The sequence below is a fragment of the Taurulus bubalis genome, assembly GCF_910589615.1.
Source record: "Taurulus bubalis genome assembly, chromosome: 15".
NCBI classification, from domain to species: domain Eukaryota; kingdom Metazoa; phylum Chordata; class Actinopteri; order Perciformes; family Cottidae; genus Taurulus; species Taurulus bubalis.
Genome location: NC_136603.1, coordinates 19,851,595 through 19,876,988, shown reverse-complemented (window position 1 = coordinate 19,876,988; position 25,394 = coordinate 19,851,595). Strand labels below are relative to the sequence as shown.

General features: G+C 41.7%; 1 protein-coding gene across 1 annotated transcript in view; it reads left to right on the top strand.

Annotated features, from left to right (window-relative positions):
- Positions 1-652: 652 nt before the first annotated feature.
- Positions 653-25,394, top strand: part of LOC306747855 (olfactory receptor 4B13-like) — a gene marked incomplete at both ends in the record, with an annotated part of 39,455 nt that continues 14,713 nt past the window's right edge. Inside the window, 3 exons of the mRNA XM_079230955.1 lie at positions 653-1,556; positions 17,025-17,122; positions 17,348-17,403. Coding sequence (XP_079087081.1) covers positions 653-1,556; positions 17,025-17,122; positions 17,348-17,403 — 1,058 coding nt within the window. The remainder of the gene's footprint in view (positions 1,557-17,024; positions 17,123-17,347; positions 17,404-25,394) is intronic.

Genomic DNA, 25,394 nt, shown 5'->3' with positions numbered 1-25,394 from the left:
ACGGGGCCTTAGGGGAGGAGGTGATGAAAGGGAACCGACAACGCCACCTTGGGACTTACACCCCAAGAAATATAAGTTTAACGACCCTAAGATATAGTTTTAGAATTGCTAAGGACACATTATTTACCAATATTTGGCTAGAGACCATGAAAAATAGAAGCCAAAACAAGCATAATGGAGGCAGCAAAACATCACCGTGTGTAATGAATATATAAAATATGAGTTTCACTTGTTTAATTGAAATACTGAAATACATTAACTTTGCGATGATATTCGAATTAATGGAGATGCGCCTGTACTTTGTGTTGTTCATCATTCCCTTCCTTAAATGTGAGTTTAATTTATCTCTCGACTACCACTCGAAATATAATTTATTTTACAGTGAACCGTAGGAACTTACTTGTACTATAAGAATTATGAACATTTCACCCCAAAAAAATATAAGTTTGTATGCATTGTTCATTGCTCATACAGAGTATCACAGGACGACAGCAAAAAGAGTTGGCTATTTCTGAAAGTTGATTGGTCGGTTTGAATTCCATTTCATGCGTTGCTAAACTCAGAAGATATTAATAACAGTGCATTGAGCAAACAGGACCTGTGTTAAGGATGGAGGTACACAACACAGGTAGAATTACAACGTGTTACCACGATGGCGAATGTCTCTCGAGTAACATCATTTGTGCTTTCAGGTTTAAATGTAACAAATAGCCACCAAGTTGCTCTTTTCTCTCTAACTTTAATATCTTACTGTTTCGTTGTGCTGGTAAATGTTGCTCTCATTGTGACCATCATCTTGGATAAGAACATGCATGAACCAATGTATATTCTACTGTGCACTTTCTGCATGAATGGACTTTATGGGACAACAGGTTTCTACCCCAAGATGCTCTGGGATCTGCTGTCTCCTGTTCATGTAATCTCTTATTCTGGATGCCTTGTTCAGGCTTTAGTGATGTACTCATTTCTCTGCAGTGATCTGTCTATTCTTGCAGTCATGGCGTATGACAGATATGTGGCTATATGTCGACCCCTGGAGTACCACTCTATTATGTCAAAGCAGAGAGTGTTACTGTTAGTCTGTTTCTTCTGGTTAACACCTTTTTGTATTTCTTCCATGAATATTATTCTAACATCTAGATTAAAGCTATGTAGCCCATATATTGACAGACTGTATTGCATGAATTGGGTTATTGTGAAACTTGCTTGTTTCCCTGCTGACACTACTGTTAACAATATAGTTTCATACATAACAATAATCATTTACTTATGTCATGGTTTTTTTATAGTTTGGTCCTACATGTATGTCCTCAAAACGTGTGTACATTCTTTAGAAAACAGAGCAAAGTTCATGCAGACATGTGTGCCACATTTAACCTCCTTGTTCATTTTTCTTGTGACCGTACTTTCTGGTGTCTATAATATGCGGTTTGGTTCAAATCTCACTCCAACCGTTAAAAATGTTATTGCAATAGAACTTCTCATCATACCTCCCATTATGAATCCTCTCATTTATGGTTTCAAATTGACCTCAATTCGGAACAGAATTACTAGTGGTATTACTTTTAAAATTAAACGATAAGGAAATACAAAGGCATGTAATAATGCACTTATAATATTTTTGTATATTAATTATTGTACTTTGAAATATTAACTTTGCCTATGATTTTTTTTTTTGTGTTAATTGGGTTATTGTCAAACTTGCTTGTTTTCCGACTGACAATATTGTTAACAACATGGTTTCATACATTACAATAATCATTTACGTTTTGATTTCTTTAATATGCGATTCGGTTCAAACTATTTGCCTCAAACACTTTAAAATTGTTTGGAAATATAATGTATTGTCAAACCTCCAATTATAAATCCTCTAATTTATGGTTTTAAATTGGCCAGAATTTGGAACAGAATTCTGGGTGGTATTTCTTTTAAAATTAAACTAGAGGTGATAAACTCTATAGCTGAAAATAATGCATTCTTTATATAATAAAAAGATGACGTTTGTCTTTGTTAAAATATCCACTTTGCATCAGGCATATTACATGATCTGCTTTTAGCTAATGGTTCTGGATAAATTAAGTGTTTTTTATTATTTGTGTGTACATCTCAGATAATCTTTGTAAATATAATAGTTTTCAATAAATACCCCTGCACTTTGATTTAAAGGCATTTTATTTTTTGCTTGTCGTCCAAGATTCTCTGGGCTCTGCTGTCTCCTGTTCATGTAATCTCTTCTTCTGGATGCCGTGTTCAGGCTTTAGTGATGTAAAGTGATCTGTCTATTCTTGCAGTCATGGCATATGACAGATATGTGGCTATATGTCGACCCCTGGTGTACATGTGTGTCATGACCCGGCTCTTAGGCCATAACAAATACGACAGCGGCAACAGTTTGAGGACAACAGAAGGTGTTTATTTACATAAAGAAATAGTTAACTGTATGGCGTGTAACATCAGTGATGTCAATGTGGGTGCATGAGTAATGGTGTATCGGTGTTTGCTAGTGGAACCCAAAACCAAAGATAAGACGGCAGCAACGCTGAGCAACACCAGTGCAGGGCTTTTATGCTGTTCCCCTTTCCGGACCAGGTGCTCTGCATCATGCAATCTGCCGAACCAAAGCACACCTGCTGTGATTAGGGCGGGGACCGTCACAATGTGTATGACTTATAAATGAATTGGGTTATTGTAAAACCTCCCAGGTGAGACTGTTAACAATATAGTTTCATAAATAACAATAATTGACTTATTTCATGTTTTTTTTCATAGTTTGGTCCTACATGTATTTCACTTAAACTTGTGTGAATTCTTTAGAAAACAGAGCAAAGTTCATGCAGACATGTGAGCCACATTTAACCTCCTTGCTCACTTTTCTTGTGACGATACTTTTTGTCTTTAATACGCGGTTTGGTTCAAATCTCCATCCAACCATTCAAAATGTTATTGCAATAGAACTTCTCATCATATCTCCCATTATAAATCCTCTCGTTTATGGTTTTAAATTGACTTTAATTCAGAACAGAATTCCAGGTGGTATTACCTAAATTAAATAATGTGGAAACTCCAAGGCATGTAATAATGCTCTAATATTATTTTTGTATATGAATTATTGTACTGTAACATATGAACTTTAGATATGGTATACTTTTTTTTGCCTTTAGCTCATGGACTTGTTAAATTTACAGATTTGTCTGAGATGATCCTTGTAAATGAAATTGTTTTCCTTCAACATCTTTTGCTTTGCATTAAAAGCTTTTCGGATGTTCAATGAAACTTTTCATCATATTTTAAGCACAGTTGTCAGTGGCTTTGCTTTGGAGACTGTGTGTATATATACAAAGGTCAAAAGACAGATATGCCAAAGTATGAAAATATGTAAATATATTATAATATTCAGCTTTTCAAACATGACACAGGTGAACTTGCTATCTGGAACAAAAAAGTATGTATATGACGTGAAGGCCAAAGGCAGAGGAGTAACCTGTACCTTACTCAGGCTGCAAGATAACATGCACAGTACATTATCTGCTGATAGCTAATGGTTAAATGTATAGTTTTACATTCTGTCTGTTCATACCTGATGATCCTTCTATGCAGGGAATCTGTTTACACTTTGCATTAAATGCATTTTGAATGGTTGCTTGCCTGTTTTGAAAGTTCTTAAGTGTATAATTTCATCAGTGAAACTCATGTCCTACTGAGTGGGACAATAAAGGAACAAAGGAAAGAGCATTTCGACCTTTGAAAATCAAAGCTGCCTTTTCTTTGTGATTTTTATTTTTTTTTTTTTTTTTAAGCTTCGTTGACTCACTTCATGTGGTAATTTTTCCATGTTGAAATTAATGTATTACATTAGCATTACTTAATTTCATCACAATTAAATGTAGCAACTGATTTAATTGTCTAATTTGCAAAACACATAAGCATATTATATATTCTATCTAGAATATTAACCATAACTCCCAAATATCTTTTAAAGCAATTTTTACTTTTAGTGATCTCAGAAGCTTTGTGTGACATAATTGTGGCACATGTACGACTCGAATATGTTGTCACAACATTGATAGACATATTTTGCTTTATTTCTTTAAAAAAAAAATGCAATATAAATCGTCAACAAAATTGATACATCCTTCTTTTGCTAACCACCCAACATTGCCTAGTTTTAAAGTATTTAAGTACAGTATTTCTACTTTGGTCTCGTATTTGCAGAAGAAAACTAAATTGTACTTTGGAGGTGAACGACCCCTCCTCCTCGTGGCAATGTTGGTAAACAAGGATCAAGGAGGTCACAAGGTATAATGTTGCACTATATCAGCAGCTACCACACATCATATCTAAAACTCTCTGAATCAGCCAACATTTTCTCTTCATACCCCTTAGTTGTGACATTCAGTAGTGTTTTAGCTGGTGCAATAATTCCTGCTGCGCTGCCAGGTGAAGTCTGTCCCTAGCACTTTCTTTTCAATCGCCTCTACTCGTTTGTCAGGATCCGGCAGAGTGCTTTGGAGAATCAATCGAAACATTTTGGGCTGCTTTTGCACCCGAAAGACAGACACACGGCAAAGTAACATGCACCCTTCCAAAGGAAACCGAAAAGGTACCGGTAGTCGGGTTGTATGGGAAGAACTTTGAAGGCATTGAATTGGCGTAATCGAATGTTATGCACTGCATAGTGTAGTTTGGGCTTGAAGTTAGACTATTGATGCTTGTGACAGTGGAGGCCTGGGGTGATGAAAGGTCTATGATAAGTCTCTTTCCCTTAATATTTCCTAGAAGCTACTCCGAATGGACTGCTTAAGAATAGGGGAAAGGTCAGCTAACGGGTGGACTGATTATGAATGCATTGTGGACTTACTGGGCCAGTAGTTTAGATACATAAATATAAACTTTATTCATGCCCAGGAGGAAATTTGTTTGCGGCAGCAGCAAGAAAAGTTACATAGGAGACATACAAATATTAAGTATGAAGAATACTCAATATATACAATAAAATAGTATTACATTTAAGAAAATAAAGTGCCAAAAATCCAAAGTATATACACTGCATATGAAGTGTATATACAGTTAAATAGAAGTATGTACAATGACTAACTAAACAACAAAAGCGGTGCTAGGGTTATTGATGTTGATTCAATTGAAGGAGGATCTGGACAGAGGTGATTTAATATAAAGTCTTATAGCAGTTGGCAGGAATGTGCTCCTGTATCGGTCCTGGTTACAGCAGAGCTGAATCGGTCTTTTGGAGAAAGTGCTCCGCTCTCCCTGCAGTCGTTGGTGGAGAGGGTGGTCCAGGTTATCCAATATGGACAATCATTTCTTCAGTGTCCTCTTCCCCACCACCTGTTCCGGATAGTCCTATTTGCTTGTGATGTTGATGTGTCCTTTCGTGTCGAGGCTTCGATGCGCGTGTCGAGTAATCCAGTAATCCAGATTTTGGTGAAGCGCGTATCGAGGCTTGTGTCGATGACGTATGTGGTGACGTTCGAAGCCTCGCGAGCCGGCCGTACCATGTGACTGATTCAGAAAATGGTTCATGGGTTTGCCGTGCGATTTGAAATATAAGGGGCAGCGAAACTCAATGGATTTCCCCCTTCCTCTCTGTGCCCAGCTTCATGTGTGCCTGTGAAAGGGTATTTTATAAAGCAGGCGAAATAGTCTCAAAAAGCCCAGCACTGTGGAAAAGTTCTTATTTTTACTTTAAAAAAAAATTGGACACATCAACATGGACTAGCGGAGCCGAGGCTCGAAACACCGATCCTCTACCTGAAAGTCGGATATTCTAACCACTGACCCACAGTCACATCACGACCCTCTCCCAATTTGTTTCGAGTTTTGATTTTGACCACACCATTATATCATGAAGATCGACACAATAATAATAAGTTAATAATTGATGTATTGGCGTCAAACATAATTTATTCAATTTAAAGCTTCACACACAAAAGCCATGGTGTCGTTATGATCACTCTGCCTGTTTTACATGCATTGTCCACTTGGTGGCGCAGTAGAGCAAATGAAGCTCCAGGAAGCTTCGGCCCATGAGTGAACCAATTGGATGGAAAGCTTCAATGCTTCAGAACGCTTCATCTCGCCATCACTACTGTTTGCAGGCAATGAGGCAAAAGAGTCGACTCATCCCTTTCTTGTACACAGCGTTGATGTTGGCCTTCCAGTTCAGTCTGCTGTTGATGGAGACACCCAGGTACCTGTACTCCTCCACCATGTCTACATCCTCTCCCATAACTCTTAGCGGTTGTGGAGCCGTCGTCTTCCTCCTGAAGTCCACCACCGTCTCTCTGGCCTTGGCCACGTTTAGAAGCAGGTGATTTCTACCGGCCCACTCCACAAAGTCATCCACTACTGCCCTGTACTCCTCCCGTCCATCCTTAATACACCGACCACTGAATTGAGAGAGAATTTCTGCAGATGGCCTGACCCCAACTTGTACTGGAAGTCAGTGGTGTACAAGGTGAACAGGAGGGGAGACAGAACAGTTCCCGGTGGGGCTCCAGTACACTTACCACCGTTTCAGACAGCACACGGTCCAGTCGGACAAACTGTGGTTCTGCCTGTGAGGTAGTCAGTGATCCAAGAGACGGTGGACGAGTCTACCCCCACCACTCGCAGCTTCTTCTTCTTCAGTGGTTTTTAATGGCAGCTTGCATCCTTTTGTTGCACTACTGCCACCTCTTGGTTCCCAAACTCCTACACCCTCCCCACCAGTCCCGTTGCTCGCAAAAAACCTATCAAGCACCTTCTTCCCACCTTACTTGTTCCCCACTCTATTACACTACCCAGCTCTCTTCCTTCCATCCCTTGTCCCCCCATCATGCCCCTCCTCTCTGCTCTGTACCTGCTGTACGCTTTCTGTTCCCTGGCAGTGTTTGCAGTTGGGTGCTTCCCTATCATATGCAGTGTGCCGTGCAGGTTACTGTGACCAATTCTCAGTCTTGCCACCAACACTTCCTCTCTCCTGTTTCCTCCCCTGTATCTAGCACTGATCACTTTCTTCTGAATTCCGTGTAGGTGTCTTCCCCTCGTCTCCTGGTCCCATTGCTGCTGCCCGTACTCCGACGATAAAAGTTATTTGCCAAACAACAGTAGGGATAAACTCAGACTCCCAAGCTTCTTGCTGCTGCTTCTCCTACCCATCCAAAACTAGTCTTTGGTACCGTTTGCCTTTCCCAACATGCTTATAGTACTTTTTTTGTTGGATGATTGTCTTCATGACCTCTCAGATTTACCCAATAATTAACTAACAGTTGTTTTCTGCGAAGACATAATGGCATTTCTCCTGTTTCTACTTGGATGGCGCACACCGGTGATGTGTGGGGCGACGTTGGATAAGTGGTTAGCATGCCCATCTTTCAATCAGAGGGTTGGTGATTCGCGCCCCGGCCTTGCTAGTCCCTGTCGTTGTGTCCTTGAGCAAGACACTTAACCCATAATTGCTCCCCGTTGCTGTGTGTATAGAGCAAACATGTAAGTCGCTTTGGATAAAAGCGTCAGCTAAATGAAATGTAATGATATTCTTACTGCACCTATACAAATTCTGAGGGCCCTGGTCTGGATACCAAGTGTAGTTTGTGATGCTGACCCATATGCTATCCTACCATAATCTAATTTGGCTTTGTATATGTGTATCAGGGACGCAACCTCTGCTCCCCAGTCCAACCCCACCAGATATCTCAGTACATTTATAACTTTTTTACACTTATCACCAAACTTTTAACGTGGGCTTTCCACGTTAATCTTCTGTCAAAGTGCACTCCTAAAAACCAAAATGACTATTTCTAATTTGTTTCCATAAAGATTCAACTGATAGTTTCCCCCAATTCTCCGTCTTGTAAAAAACATTACATTGTTTTTTTTCTATGAGAATTTAAATCCCCATTTCTTCCCCCTTAATTCAACTTGTTTTATCCCTTCTTGTAGTTTCCGAACAATATATTCCAAGTGTCTACCTTTTTTCCATAAGGCCCCATCATCCGCAAATAGCGACCTTCCCATATCTGGTGAGACTGCTCCAAAGATGTAATTTATTGCTATGGAAAATAATATAGGACTTACCATACTCCCTTGTGGTGTCCCATTTTCCACCTCATATCTCCTTGACCTTTCAGTTCCTACTTTTACCTGGATAGTTCTTTTATTTAAAAAGTCCCTTACCCAATTAAACAGTTTCCCCCTAATTCCCATTAAATGCATTTTTATCAAGAGACCTTCCCTCCATAGCATGTCATAAGCCTTTTCTACATAAAAAAGACACTGCTGCCACAGTTTCCTTATTAACCTGCGCCTTTCTTACCTCACCTTCTACGGTTCCCCTACTTTTCCTAAATCCACTCTGGCACCCTACAAGTAACTTGTTTCTGTACAAAATACATTCATCTTTCATTTACCATCCACTCCATAAGTTTACATATATGTGATATTAGGGCAATTGGTCTATAATTTGATGGGTCACTCGCATCTTTCCCTGGCTTTTTGATAGGGACAATAACAGCCTCCTTCCACCTTGCTGGTATGCTACCTTCTGCCCACACCTTATTATACGGTTAGTAACTTATTCAGCCCATCTCCACTTAATTGCTTTACCATAATTAAACAAATTTCATCGTTTCCTGGGGCAGTCATTCCAGCTTTATCCACTGCTCTTTTTAACTCCCCCATTGTAAATGGCACACTCACTTCATCTTCAGTATTCTCCTTCTTCCTCAAGGCCTCCCTATATTCACACCTTGCCTCTCTAGTTCGTTTCCCCACATCAGACAGATTGTTATTGCTGTGTATCTTTACAAATGTATTAGCCAATGTCTCAGCTATCTCTTTATTTGTCACCTTACCTCTGTTCCAGCTTTTAGCACAGGATAACTCCACTCTCTCCTATCCCCTCCCATCTTTCTGATCATTCCCCACACTTCTCTTATTGGAGTTGTATTTCCAACTGTGTCACAAAACTTCCTCCAGTGTGTCCTTTTTGCCTGTCTTATTGTCTTTCTATAGGCATCTCATCACTAACCTTACTCGGATGACCATCACTCTTCTATTCTATATGGAATCCTTTGTTATATAAACGTAACACAGCCTCCCCCCCCCCCCGTCCTTCTTTCTTATCTCGTCTAATTGCAACATATCCATACATTATAAAGTCCACGCTTGGCTTTAGCCATGACTCTTGTATGCACAGAACATCTGGTTTCTCCTTTCTGCTCTCTATACATTTCTTAAACTCCTGCCCATTGGAAATTAAACTTCTAGCATTCCATTGAAGTATTAATATGATTATCACCCAATTCATGAATGCTAGCTTGCCTGTACACTAAGACCGTCCCTTACGTCTTCCCATTTTAAACCTACCATATCAAGATGATTGCTGCTTTAACGATTATTTGAATTCTTTCGGTTTTTCGACTTAACCTCAGCAGTTGCATTTATCACCCCTGCTATGAAAGTCACCAGCTTCTCCTTCTCTGCCCATACCCTGATTTTATCTTTTCTTTCTGCCTCCACTGTCACTTCAGCTTTATTAATAAGCTCCTCTGACTGTTTCTCCTGCCTCACTAACTTAACTGCCTCTGCATAAGTTACATTTCCTTTCCTTCTTGTTTGTTGGACTTCCACCTCGTCTCTCGTCTCATTGCTTCACACCCCCAATATGCAACGCTATGTTTTTCCCCACAATTGCAGCACTTTGGCTGGACTCCTTCTTCACACTTTCCATATCAGGGCTCTCAAGTTTTTAAGACAGGTACGTTTTTCTGATTGGCTATTCGTGTGTAGCCCATTTCTTTTTTGATTGGCAGGGGATTCAGGGGAGACGTGATTGATTCCTCCATGGTGAGGGCAGCGCGACCAGGTCATGTTTGCGCGCTGTGGCACAATAAATAGCCTAGAGTTTTTTTTCAGCGTGAGAAATACGATGTGTGGCGGGAGGGCGTGACTTAAGACCGAAATGCGTGACACTTGAGAGCCCTGCATATTCATGTTCCCCTCCACACCTGGCACACCTTGTCTTTCCTTTGCACACTTTTGCCACATTCCCAAACTCTTGGCAGTTGAAACATCTCATTGGTTTTGGTGTAAACTCCCTCACTTTATATTTAATAAATCCAAAATATAGTTCAGTTGGAATGTCTTTTCCATCAAACTCTACCAGAATTGTTTCAGTTTCCTTTTTTTCCACTCCTCTTGTCATTCTCTTAGCACTCTTAATTGCTCTGCTACGTATTAAGTTCTCCACCAGATCCTTCATATTAACACTTAAGGTACTCCCAATATCACTCCCCTACCGTCATTTGGCCCACTTTAACAACTTTAAGCATTCTTATGTTTCCAACCTTGGACAGTGTCTTCGCTTTATCTATTTGTGCATCACTGATGCATCCAATTAAAGAGGTTCCCATCTCCCAAGATCCTTGCATACTTCACTTCTCCCAATTGTGCTCTAATTATTTTTGTCAGTTTTAATGGGTCCATTTTCTTAACTCCTCCTTCTCCTTCAAATCGTATCACTACGTTTAACATCTTGGTTTTTGGCTCTCCACCATCCTCTTCTTCACTCTCAGTTTCACCCAAACTTAATTCACAGCAAATTGAGAAGAGTTAATTTTTTGGTGTTGGTGAAATGTGAGCATATGTAGAGTTAATTTGACCATATATAGAGTCAAATCTCGTATATTTAACTCTGTTGACAAATAGTCAGTGTCAAAACCGAGTGTCTAAACAAACAGTCTGCTAAATAAATCTGTCAAAAAGTGTCACTTCAGTTTCGTTAACTCCGAATTTTTAAGTCTGAACTCCGAACCTGACTTGTGACACAGTAGGTGTTAATTCACCCCTCCCTCATGTACATTTAAGGTTATACACCGACTGAATCAAGCCAGTGAGTCTCCGAGTTCGACATGAAAGCAGAAACTTCGTCCATGACCTTGGTTTTTAAGCATAACATTTTCGGTAAGTACTTTTCTGTTAACTTATATGTTTGGAGATTGATATTTCTCTTCTGGCATGGTGAGCCACCTTTTGTACATACAATGGCTTCAGAAAGCACCTTAACACTGTGCATGAGCATCACCGTGATGAACAGGTCGATGCCAATCAGGGAGTGGCCACGCAAAGACATTTTGAGATGGAACATTCAAGTGATCAGCCAACAACGTCTCCATCCATATTTCAGGTTCCGCCTGCTACCACACAGAACTCGCTTAATTCAATGTGTGGATCAATAGTTGCTAACTTGCAGGCATCTGGTCTTTCTGAAAGCACTGTCCATACAATAGTTTGTTCAATGGAGGAAGTTGTGAATGATGTTCAAAGTAAAGCCCGAGAAGCAGTTCTCCAAACATTTTCTCCCGAAACTAAGGAGTCAGACCTTTATAAGAAAATAGAGGACAGTTTAAATCAGTTGGATAATTCTTTGTCAACATTAAACACTAAGACAAAAAGGGAAAAATATTATCAGGAAAAAATGGGACTTAGTTGAGCCTAAAGAATTCGTCCTTGGTGTGAGAATGGATACGCGTAGAAATAGAACTACAGGTGTCTATAGTCAGGTTCCTGTGACAGACAAGTACACGTATGTACGTATTTTAGGTACACTAAAATTCATTTTCAAAAACAGTGAGATACGAGAGGGCTTCTTGCAAGAGAAACACAGTGAAAAGGGGACATACAAAGACATTAATGACGGGTTATATTTCCAAAACCATCCTCTGTTCTCACAACATAAGCATGCTCTACAGATTTTGCTTTATTATGATGATTTTGAAACCGCTAACCCGCTAGGTTCTAAGAAGGGCATCCATAAACTCGGCTGTGTTTATTTTACTTTAAAGAACCTCACGAAGAGTTTTGTTTTTTTGGGGGTGGGAGGGTCAACTAGCCGCCCAGCGTTTCTGAGATTGGAGTGAGACATGGAAAAAAGCTGAGTTCGTCATCTTCGTAATAAAAGATCTTTGATATGGCGTGTTGAGTCTTGGCCAATCAGTGTTAAGGCTTCATTTCCCTCAAAACACTCCAAGTTGAAGTTACCGCCGATACTGGATCAGCAATGAATACTAGTTTTGAGGTAAGTCTTGTTTGCTAGGAACGATGTAATATGCTGTTTAACTAACTTAACGAAGGTAACTCGCCGTCCAAGTTGTGTGATCGTAATATTTTTGTCACGTTACCCCATTAAATCTTCCCCGACCTGTTTTTTAATCCAAAGCTAGTCAGCTTGATAGGACGTTAGCTAATGCTTTTGGGTCGTATGAAACTTGCTGTAACCCCGCCCGCCCGGTCACTTTTATAACTCAAAGTAGAATGAAGCAAATCACGTAGTTGGGCTTAGCCAACAACGTGATTTCGTGGTCATAAGAGGCCCAAATATTGATAAGATGTGGTCCATTTTTCAGAATGAAAGAGTTAAAGGAGGAGGACGCTCTGTATGTAGTGCAGCTTGATGCGGGGCTGAGATGCAGGTGGAGCTGGGCCTGGATGAAGTTGGAGGTCAAAACAGATGTGAGAGGAGAGCAGTACAGCTTCGCACTGTCCCAGTATTTTATAACAATTGATAAAGCAGGGTATACTAAATGCAGCCTCTGCTCCAAGGACATCAACTACAGTAAGAAGGGCTCACATGCCCTCTCTTCACACTGCCAGACAGAAGTGCACCGGCAAAGGTGTTAACTATAATGACCACAGCCAGTGTACTCCCGGTCACTACAGTCACAAGAACAGTTGCTCCCAAGGGCCCTGAAGGAATGAGAGAGAGAGTTAAGGTGCCGGTTCCTTCATTTCAGCGGATTGCAAATGCAGAGGTGTGTAGATTGGAAGCTTGCAGTTAAATCACAGCTGTTATTTTACTATTGATAAAGTACCTTAGTAGAGTAGATTATCATTTTAATTTAACTGGATTGAATGCATATTAATTGTGAATAGAAGATAGGTCACAATTCTAACAGCTGTACAGTAATAGTGGAAGTCCATTAATATTAAGCCATACAGTAACAGGGTTTTACCAATGAAAACTAATCACTCTTTTTTTTTGTTTAGGTGATGGTTCTCGCTACTCTTGCTGAACATTCGCTGCCGTTTACCTTCACACCTGTGATGGTGAAGCTGGCTCAGGCACTAGCTTCAGACAAGGTAGCTCTGAGTGGATTGAATCTGCCACGCACATCAGCAGCATACAACATGGTGCATGGATTGGGGTGCACGTTTTCGCAAAGGATCTCTGTTCCAATGGGAACAAAAAAGTGCTTTCCATCCTGGTTAGCTACTTCAACCCAGACAGCGACACCGTCGATGTGGAACATCTCGGCTCTTTAGAGGTTTAGAAAGCTAGCGCTCTCAAGTTGGAGAAGTTGCTGGTGAAGTTCTTTGAGGATAACAATATCCCATGGCCAACCTTTAGGGCAGTTGTAGCTCAGGGGGATGAGTGGTCGTCCCGCAACCACAAGGTAGCCGGCTTGATCCCCAGTCCCCCCATAGCTCACATGTCGAAGTGTCCCTGAGCAAGACACTGAATCCCCAACTGCTCCCCGGGCGCCTCACAGGGCAGCCCAATGCTACCTATCCAGGGATGGGTCAAACGAGTCCTTGAAGGACTTGTTCAGGCCAAAAGAAGAAAGTTGGTTCATGATTGATTGTATATACATTTTGTTATTATTGTTCTTACTATTCTATTCCTGTGGATGTGTTCAGGATTATACTGTGGTTTAGCCATTACCTCTAGGCCTACAGGGTGGGTATATTAAACCAATACTTTTTCTCCCCCCCCCCCCCCCAATGGTGTCACCTTTTTCACCCTTGCAGGTCTGATTTAGCAGCTCTTTTCTACACACAAGATTTAAAGACGTATGGTTTTGATGAAATACTTAAGCCTCTAATTGATGATTTAAGAATTTTGGAAACAAAAGGAATCCAACTTCCATTCATTGAAGAACCATTGTTTGGCTGTGTAATTCAAGTCACAGGCGATAATCTTGCTTTAAATGGCCTGCTAGGGTTTGTGGAATCTTTCAGTGCAACATACTGTTGTAGGTTCTGTCTGACAAATAAGAAATGCAGTCTGTATTTACCGAAAATAATTCTGGACTTATTCTGCGCTCTAGAGAGCTTCATAATGACGTACCTCAGTACGTCATTATTATACCTTCCATTTATGGTGTAAAAAAATCTTGTGTGCTCAATTCATTACAATATTTTCATAGCACTGACAACTATGTATGTTGATTATTGCATGATTTGTTGGAAGGTATTGTACAGTATGAGCTTAAGCAGTTTTTTCAGTACCTGATAAAAAGTTGTTACATCTCTATGAACACACTGTCAAACAGGATACAGAGTTTTAATTATGGCTACTTGGAATGTAAAAACAAGCCAAGTGGGTTAAAATTAGACGACAATAGCAAGAGCTTAGGTTTGAATGCCATTCAGTCATTGTGTATTCTCCGCAATACCCCACTCATCTTTGGTGATGTAGTTGAAAGGGACAATAATCACTGGAACTTTGTGCTCCTTTTGTTAAAAATTGTGAATATTGTGTTCTCCCCTATCCTTACTGATGGCATGATATGTTTCCTGAAACATTTGATCTGTGACCACCATAACATCTTCAAAACCTTGTACCCTGATAAGAAATTGATTCCCAAACACCACTTAATGATTCACTATCCGAGATGTATAAAACAAATTGGCCCTCTTATTCATGTATGGTGTATGCGGTTTGAAGCGAAACACAAATGTTTCAAAAATTCTGTAAACAAATTCAAAACATTCTAAATGTCTTGTAAAACAACAACAAAAACAATTGGCTTTTCACTTTGAAAATTATTGTTTTAAAAGGTTTGAGGTTGGCCCTTTAAAAATAAAAACAATTGATAGCTTGGAAGGTGGGGAATTATGTCAGATTCAATTTAGATGCCTGTTCAAATGTTTCAACCACAAGATGGGTCAGAAATTATGGCACTGAATATCAGATGGAACTATTCATATGTACAGGAACATCCAATGGCCTGCCTGTGTTCAAGAAAATCTGTAACATCATAATACATGAACAACGTGCTTTCATTATTGCTTGTACTATTGACACCCTATACTTTGATGACCATTTCCATGCATATTGTATAGAGGAGCAAAGCAGTGAACGTGTTCTGATTGGTCTTGACCAGGGGTCTCAGAGACGCGGCCCGCGGGCCAATTGCGGCCCTCGAGATGATATTTTGCGGCCCCCACCTTAATATGAAAGTATAATGTTAGTGCGGCCCGCGAGTTTTATATGAATGGCGCTTGACAGCGTTGTGTGCGGAGCTGAACGAACCTACCAATCACGGTGTGGTATATGGCTCTCGGGGGCCGGACATTGACCGTCACTTGCGTGATGCAAGCAGAGAAACGTTTATCAATGAGTGAAAGCGACAGAAACGTTGCCATGGAGACGAGAGTTTTCTTCCGTGCCTGGCTGCAGTCACACCGCGACACCTGTCCGTCAGTAATAACAGTCCCCGATAACCCGGACCAATTCACACCGTTATTTGAGGGTTATTATTGTTTTATTTGCATTTCCTCACACGATGAACACTACATATATTTCTATATGATGTATAATATACAGTTATCGGGGACTGTTATTACTGACGGACCATCAGTAATAACAGCGGAACGACAGTAATAACAGCGGAACGACACACATTGCGGAAATAACATTATTCTCCGTGCGTCGGCTAAACACAAATATATTCCACAACCCCAAACATGTCTTTTTCAAAGCCTGCAGTGAAGAGAAAGGTTAATGATGAGCACCGGGTTGCAAATCTTAAAACCAGTCTACTGAGGCAACAAGATTTCTTCAAGAAAGCAACCAAAACGAACGATGCAGCAGTCAAAGCTAGCTACATGGTGAGTGAGATGGTTGCTAAAGCGGGAAAGCCATTCACAGAAGGTGAATTCATTAAAAAGTGCATGTTACAGGCTGCAAGTATAGTTTGTCCGGAAAAGAAAGATCAGTTTAGCAACGTCAGCCTTTCTGCCAACACCGTGGCAGAGCGCATTTCTGACCTGTCAACTAACATTTATGATCAACTGTGCGAGAAAGCCAAATATTTCAGTTTATACTCGGTCGCTCTTGGTGAGACCACAGACATCACAGACACTGCCCAGCTCGCAATATATGTCCGTGGTATTGATGACAATTTTGAAGTGATAGAGGAGTTGCTCACAGTAGTTTCAATGCATGGCCAGACCACCGCTCAGGAGATATTTCACCAGCTGTGTGATGCCATTGAGAATGCCGGTTTGCCATGGAAGAGGTTAGTTGGAATAACAACCGATGGAGCGCCATCAATGACAGGGAGGAAAAATGGACTAGTGACACTTGTTCAAAAAAAACTGAAAGAGGAGGGTGCAGAGGAGGCCATTGCTTTGCACTGCATTATCCATCAGCAGGCCCTTTGCAGCAAATGCCTGAAGTTTCACCATGTGATGTCTGTTGTTGTCAAATGCATCAACCAAATCAGATCCAGGGGATTAAAGCCGAAGCCGAAGTTTCCGTGCTTTTTTAGAGGAAATGGAGTCTGAATATGGGGATGTGCTCTACTTCACTGAGGTACGTTGGCTCAGCAGGGGAAACGCGTTGAAGAGATTTTTTGAGTTGAGAGCAGAGGTGAAAGCCTTCATGGAGAAGGTTGGGGTGGCTGTTCCTGTGCTAAGTGATCCCAAATGGCTCATGGACTTAGCTTTTCTTGTTGACATCACACATGAGCTTAATGTACTGAACAAGAAGTTACAAGGCCAGGGGCAACTCGTCAGTGCTGCCTATGACAACGTGAGAGCGTTCTCCACAAAATGTCAGTTATGGAAAGCCCAGCTCTCTCAGACAAACCTTTGCCATTTCCCAGCATGCAAGGCACTCGTGGATGCAGGCACACCATTCAGTGCTGAGATGTATGTTGATGCCATTTTGAAGCTTCGGGAGGAATTTGATCACAGATTTGCAGACTTCAAGACACACAGAGCCACATTTCAAATTTTTGCAGACCCCTTCTCCATTGATGTGCAAGATGCCCCTCCTGTGCTTCAAATGGAGCTCATTGACCTGCAGTGCAACTCTGACCTCAAAGCCAAGTTCAGGGAGGTGAGTGGAAAAGCAGACAAACTTGGGCAATTTTTGAGAGAATTGCCTCCCAGCTTCCCTGAGCTTTCCCAAATGTTCAAGCGGACCATGTGCCTTTTTGGGAGCACATACTTGTGCGAAAAGCTCTTCTCCACCTTGAACTTCAATAAGTCCAAGTACAGGTCCAGACTTACTGATGATCATCTTCAAGCCATACTGAGGTTCTCAACTGCTTCCTCTCTCCAGCCAAATGTAGCTCAGCTATGCAAGAGGAAGCGCTGCCAGGTGTCTAGCAGCAAGAAGTAGGCAAGAGAAGCCATGTTCAAGCCATGTTCAGGTTCAAGGATTTATTTATTGTTACTTCTCATATAGTAAGTATGTGTATATAAGTATATAAGAGCAAAATTCTTTGGTTTAGAGCTCAACAACGTATCAGGAGAAACAGAAGACTGAAGAAACCACACATAGTTGCTGACTAGAGAAATCGAATTATTATTATTGTAATTATTTATGACTGATTTATTTACTTTATTCATTTTTTGATCTTATTTTGTGTTAATAATAAAAATAAAGACATTTTAAAAAATTGGAATTTTTTTAAGAAATCTTTTCTTGCGGCCCAGCCTCACCCAGACTCTGCATTCAGTGGCCCCCACGTAAATTGAGTTTGAGACCCCTGGTCTTGACCAACTGACATATGTTCGACCTTTTGATAAACAATACTCTAATGAGAGTGACAGAGCATACATTGGTCCATATTGTTGTATGTTTTGAAAACATTGTAAAATGTTTATGTGATGCACTGGTTTTAAATATGTTTTAAAACAAACATGTCCCTTTCCCTTTAACAAACTTTAATTTTCAAGTATTTCTAGTAAAAAAACACATTGACACCTTATAGAGTTAAAATGGGAGTGACACTTGTGTAGTTAACAAACCATCCCTTGAGAGTTATTTTTTAACACTACATACAAGTGTTAAAAAAAAACTAACACTGCTGAGTGTTACGAAGAGTTAAATTTAAACTCCCAAGAGTCAATAACAACACTAAATTGGTGTTAAAATACTAACTCTCCAAAAAGAGTGAAATTAACATTTTTATACACTCTTCAAAAGTGTTAAAATCAAATCTGAGTGTTAATTTGGCTCTGCTGATTCTTTTTCTCTTTTTTTTCCGATTCGCCGCCTTCTTCCCCGTCTCTTTCCACTCGCCCTCCCTCCCATTTCTTGACTCTTCCTCACTTAGCTCCATGCTATCACTCTCTCCCTCACCCCCTACCATCCTGACCGCCAGTAGCTGCGTGTAAGAATATTGTTCCTGGTTTATACAAGCCAGGTATTCTCATAGAGTTCCCCTCCAGACTAGTCAGCTGTCTGGAACTCCAAAGTCAAATAATCTTCCGTAAATGTTTGTCGCATGCGCTGGCTCCTACTCTCTCTGCGGTCCACCCTCGCTGATGTCACCGGCAGCGTTCCGTCGATCAACCTCAACCTCACCCGCAGCTTCTCCCTCAGCAGCAGTATTTGGATGGCGTTAAATGCACTGGGGAAGTCAAAGAAAGTGACTCTCACAGAGCTCACTCACCTTCTTCTATAAATTTGACTGGCGGATCGCAACCAATTTGCCTAGGTGGCGGAATGCACCGGAGTGTGCAGATTCAGGAATAACTGTTCTAACTAACTAAGAAACAAACAAAAGAATTTAAAATTTTTTTTAAAAAAAGAAACAGAACTCCCTCCAAACTCCACCTCTGTCCCAGCTGACACATTTTTGACTTCAAAAGTTCCCTTTCAGAGTTGTATTTCCGACACTTCATGATAACATGCTCCACATCCTCAGTCAGTCTCATTACAAAAATTACACTTATCTGTTCCCACCTTTGCCATTAAAAACAGAGTTGCATTCAGTCCTGTGTGTCTGAATCTTAGCCTTGATATGATTACCTCCTCTCTCCGACACTTCCCTTTGAAAAACTTAACATTTATGTATTTTTGTATATTGTGATAGTGCCTTCCTTTGCAGTTGTTGTCCCACTCCCTCTGCCATAATTTCCTCACTGCCTCTCCAATAGCAGCTTTCGCTTCCCCTTTTCCAAACGGAATACTCAGTATTTACTCCTTTTTGAGTTTAAGGGCTTTCTTAGTGATCCTGTCCGCTCTCTCATTTCCCTCCACACCTATATGAGCAGGAACCCAGCAAAAATGCACACTAGTACCCAGCCTTTGGAGTCTCAGCATTATCATAGATATTTCCAGCACGAAGTCTTCTCGTATAGATCGTTTGGACTTAATGCTGTTTAATGCTGCTGCAGAGTCTGAGCAGATGACCACTCTTTCCGGCCTGACCTCTTCCACCCATTGCAGCCCCAGGATTATGGCAGTAACTTTAGCCGTGAAGCAGTTATAATACGTGTTGTTCATGTATTCTTGTGTCTGATGTCCAATGTCAGTTTTTCCCCACCCATTTTTTCCTCTGCTCTATGAGTCCACATTGTTGGCTGGAAAAATCCACGGAGGAACATTTCCCCACATCACATTGGGACCATACTCATACTTATTTAATCCAAACTCATTGGCTATTGCATTGATGCTCCATCCAAACCCTTTCCCTTTATTGTGTGTGTATTCCCAACATTCCTGCAGCACATTGGTTGCAGGAAGTTAGCTCACTCATCTAGTCAGCTCATTCAGTGCACCTGTTAGTCACACCCACCTCATCAGCTCAATCATCACCTGCCCACTCTGCTGCACCTACATCCTTTAGTATGTAAACCCCAGTCTCACACACTAACTGGCAGATCGTTGTCTGCATTATGCCAGACTGTCACCGTTTAACCTCCGACTGTTTTCCCATTGTTTTTCCCCGACCCTGCCTGTTTGGACTTCCCTGCGTTGCCTTTGCCTCGGTAAACCGCCAAAGATATTAATCAAGGCTACAACGTTAGCCTTGAAAATAAATCGGTAAGCTTGGCACATTTGGCAGCATCCTCCTCCAATGCCTTTCTTTTTTTCAACCTGGCTTTTTCAGCCCCTCCTGCCCTCTTCCTCCCGTCCATCCTCCCTGACGCGTATCGTTGCGGTCGGGCCGGCCCAGCTATCGGTAGCCTATCTGAGAGAACTTTTTGGAAAAGACGGGCTACGGAAGGAACCAACTCTATTTGGGAGGGGTGAACATCCTCGCATGGTACAACCCATGCAGAGGCTGCGGTGTCAGAATGCGGAACATGTGTAGCCCACTTTAAGAGAAGATGGACTAACGTGACAAATGTCAACAAATAAAATTCTCGACTGGCCCAGAAGTAAAGCGGCCCACCAGGAACTGAAAATGAATATAAATATATTACCTGAAACTTTTAATCATATTTTAAGCACACTTGTCAGTGGCTTTGCTTTGGATACTGTATATATATATATATATATATATATATATATATATATATATATATATATATATATATATATATATACATATATACATACACACACAATGGTCAAAAGACAAATATGCCAAAGTAGAAAGAATGTGTAAATAGATTATAATATTCAGCCTTTCAAACATGACACAGGTGAACTTGCTATCTGGAACAACAAAAAAAGACAGTAACTGATTTAACTGTCTACTTTACAAAACGCATGCATAAGCATATCATTATATTATATATTTTATCTAGAGTATTTACCATACTTCCCAAATATCTTTTAATGTAATTTAACATTTTCAAAAACGGTTCTGGTACACGCCTTCCTTGCGTATTTGGGACCTTGTTAAATTCAACTTTCAGTTATCTCAGAAGGTTTGTGTGACATAATTGTGAAACATGTACAACTTTATAATGTTGTCACAACATTGATAGTGACATCTTTTAAATAAAAATCCAACAATATAAATAAATGAATATATCCTTTTGCTAACCACCCAACATTGCATAGTTTTAAAGTTCTTTTACAGAAAACTGAAACAACTGAGTCTGCCGAATTTGTCATGAGACTCAATGTTGCACAATATCAGACGTTACCACACATAATATCTAAAACTCTCTGAATCAGCTGACATGGTGTCTTCATACCCATTAGTTGTGAAATAACTGGGTCAACAGCGAGACCTCAGTAGGTGGGGGCTTCGGTGCGGTGGCGTTTGGCAGTTTATGATTCCCTGATTGGCTGAGCGGTGGATTTGTGATTATTCGCGTCATTGGCTTAATTCGCGCTAGACGCACCGGATTGGAGAGGTGGCATATCTCCATGTAAACAGTTATCATTTGCTCCATCCACCATGGAAGAAATAACCACTATTTCTCCAGGAACTGCGTCTGGATGATGACAAAGCTAAGAAGAAAAAGTCCAAATTTGCCACCTCACATTGCAGCTGAAGCTCCAGATTCCCCGCGATGTCCTCGATCCTTCTTGTCACGTTTCGCCTGGACAGCACAATTTTCTCAAATGCTTTTTTTTTTTTTTCGGGGCATATTTGACTCCGGTTTCACTTAGCTCTTCGTACTTATACACAATATAAAATAATAATCTTGTGACAAGATAATGTCAGGTAACGTCAATCACTTGTCTCATCACACAATGATTTACAACACGTATTGCGTCATTAGGTACACTTAAAAAACGTATAAATAAAAAAAATTATACAAGCAACAAAGTTTTAGTCCACGCGTGAAAATACTATAATGCCGTGTTCACACCGCTTACAGCTTCAGTTTACTCGCGCGAGTGACACGAGGGCGTTCACACCAAACGTGAAAGATCGCGCCCGCGAAGGCTTATCGCCGTCACTTGTCTCTGTGCAACGGAGCTTTCATTCCGCTATCAACCATGGAATAAATAACCACTAGTTCTTCTTTATACTTGTTGTGGAAGTCCCAAAAACGTCGGAACATGAACCGCCCTCGTGTTTGGGTTCATAACATCATCCGTAGCTGCACACAGCTCGGTGAATTTCACCGACTCCTCGAGGAACTGCGTCTCGCTTATCTTCGTAAAACGATACAGATTCCTTCATCCACCATGGAAATAACCACCAGTTCTGCGCTATACTTGTGTAAATTCCACATACGTCAGAACATCAAACTCCATGGTGTCTGGGTTCATAATATTATCCATAGTCCCACAACAGTGTCTGAATGACGGCCGCTAGCGCTGGTTCTGGCGGAGCAGAAGCAGTTTCATTCAGGAACGGCAAGACGGCGGTGATGACGTGCGGAGCTTCTCAACGCTGATTCTCAACGCTGATTGGCTGACGCAACTTTGCGTCACGCGATTTCTCCGCCGGAGTTGGGATAATTCTAGCAGAAGTGGACGGTGTCATATTATTACATTATATACAGACACAATATTCAATACATAAGGAGTGAGAACGGTTTGTAATATTATTGATAGATTTACCATTTATGTTTTGTAAATTGTGAGATCTCACAACAGTTTTTTGTCTGTTTCTACCAGGCTGCAACCTCCGGATTATTTTTTTTTTTTGGACGTGAAGCCATGATGCCGGAGTGACGGTGGTCTTTTTTTGTTCAGTTAGAGTTCTATTTTTTATTTTATTTAATTTGACCCTGTGTGCATTCAGTTAATAAAAATGTACTGTAACATTTTGGTCTACGTGTCTTATTTTAGCGTATTGTTATATTATAATAATTAATTCAACTGGACCCGACACAAATCGGTAACCGGACTCAAGCAGAGTTGGCAGCTGGACCCGGGCCGACGTGTTTCTTCTGGTGTCCGGCTTTGGGCCGATGCTGGCCCCGGTTAGTTTTGATTTTGGCCCAGTGACGGCAGTGTCGGACGCCGGAATCGGGCCAGTGTATTCGGCCCGATTCTGGGGGGCCATTCATGCTGAGTCTCAGCAGAGTCGGCAGCCGGATCCGGGCCAACGCGTTTCTTCCGGCGTGCCGAGCTTAAGCCGGATCTGGGCCAGGTCATTTAGGTTACCTGGGTTCTTTCAACGTCCTGTCGGATGCTACAATATGTGTATTTTCTAATTTCCATTTAACCTTACAGGGGCCGGTCAACGTCAGCCGTGCTATGCCCAGGTCTGTGGTAGGAGAATGAGAGGGCGGGGGGAATGATACTCAGCTAAAAAGATACTCAAAGCATCGAGGGGGGATTACTGTTTCGGACATGGCCTGACGCTCAATGGAGGGCATTATCCAGTACAAGCATTAGAAGGACTCTGCTCACGGCTCTAAGGATAGCAATCGTGGGCAGGGATTGGCAGACAGAGGTTCACACAGTCCCCCCCCCCCGCCCCCCCCCCTGCTGAAACTACAATGATTGAAAGGATTCTGTTTTCTGTGACTGTATGGAGTTTTGAGGATTTCAGACAGATTTCTATTCCTAACAGGAGGAGCCCAGACCGGACGGCTCACCGGACCCAACTACCACCAAAAGACTCTTCCATCCAGCCTCGGCTCAGTAGGCAACTTGTGTTTTGATCAAGCTGTAACGTAATCAAATGAAGTAGATAATTAAGCTGTTGCTATGCCCCTGAATGGTTATCCTAGTTCCTAGTCCAAAAGAGACCCTTAGAGCTTATTCCTAACTATTTAAACCTATCCTGGCACCTTACCAAGCGCCAAGGTCCATTAACTGACACAACCGAAAGCTACCAAGAGGGCCTCCCGGTTGAGTGGAGTTGTCAGTGGAAGTGGGGTAGGCGTCAGGATGGACGGCAGCCAGGCGAGTTTCCTCGACACCAGTTTAAATATATCTCCAACCATCTAGGGCGATCCAGACCCATTGAACGGAGAGCTGGCAAATTAGATAGCCCTGTGTAAGGGGCTTATCTCCCAGATCTAACAGGGACCACTATGGATGTATTGTTTGAGGAGGAGATTTACAAACTGAATTATTCATTCCTTTGTTTGTTTGGGGATTGGAATATAGCTCCATGTAAGGTTTAAAGAGGTGGTATTATCTATGCCTTGGCTGGGGAGCTCTTTACCTGGCTGGACCCCTGATTCTCTGCCTGCTTCGCATCCTGCTGAACCCCAAGGGAAACTTGTAGTTCACAGTCAACTATCCATGAGCCGGTAAGACTCCCGTCCAACTCAAGAACAAAGCGTGGTCAAAGGAGAGGTCAATAACACAAGCTGCCCAGCGAGCCACGGTCTCAGCTGATCTGCTGCATGGGCAGACGTCTCTCCAGGTCCAGAGCTGGGGGCCCGAGCCAATGTGTTTCCAGTTCCTGCGTCAGCGCCCGGAGCGTCACCATTTCCTGTATTGGCATCCCAAGCTGATGTGTCTCCGGTTCTGGGGAATTCCAGTCCCCAGAGCCTCAGGCCTTATAGCCTCAGGTCTCAGCGCCGCAGTCCCCAGAGACCCATTTGCAAGTGTCTGGTCCAGAAAACAGCAGCCAGGCCCCTTTCTGGAGACAAATCTTTTGGTACCAGCCAAACTTCTACACCAAGCAGCCAGAGGGCCGCTGCCCTTGTCATCAGCCTCTTTAAAGGTCCTGCTTTTCTTTCCAGCATTTTGGTTGTCCTCATACCCGTCCTCCGGAGCAACTCCGTCAGCTTGGTCTCCCTCCTTTCCATCCTCCGGATTGGTTCTTCTTGTTTAGTCGTCCTCCTGCTCGCCCTCTGAAACTGTTCTGCCAGTTTGGTAGTTTTTCAGCAGCAAAAAATCTCATCCTAAAATGTGCAGACAATGTTATGGACAAGGATTTTTTACATTTTACATTGTTTTTGGCAACTTGATATATAGCCGTATTAAACCGGCGAGAGACTGCAGCTGTGGCTAGGAGGATATGGCCAGGGACAAAGGGATTTGTACAGTGTTTTGGCTGACTTTGATATTCCATCCGTATTCAGCTGGAGAGATGCTGCTTGGGGCTGATCGACGCCGCTTTAGGCTGCAGCTGCAGTGGGGAGGATATGACCGGCAGGGGACCCTCCAGATGGGACCCTACCGCTCTGATGCAAGGAATGAATTGGGCACTTTTCGTTGGATGCTGTCGCTGACGACAACTCCAAGTCAGGGCGCCGTCTGTCTGTTACTATGCATGGATGTTTTCTTCCGCACTTAGGTGTGCTGGAGAGAGACCTTCCTTCCGAAGATGAATTAAAAAAGACAACCAAAACCAGCAGTGCGATTTTGGGGAATGTTAGCTATTGAAATTTGCTAATTTAACGGTCTGCCTCTTCAACAAATGAGTGCACGTCATTTTCTGGATGCTCAACAATTTTTTTTTAATTTTTCATACAGCTTATGAGGTGCAACGCAAAAACGTTGGCACTGTGTTGTTATGGATGACTATTATAGATAACCCAGAGAATTGTGGAGA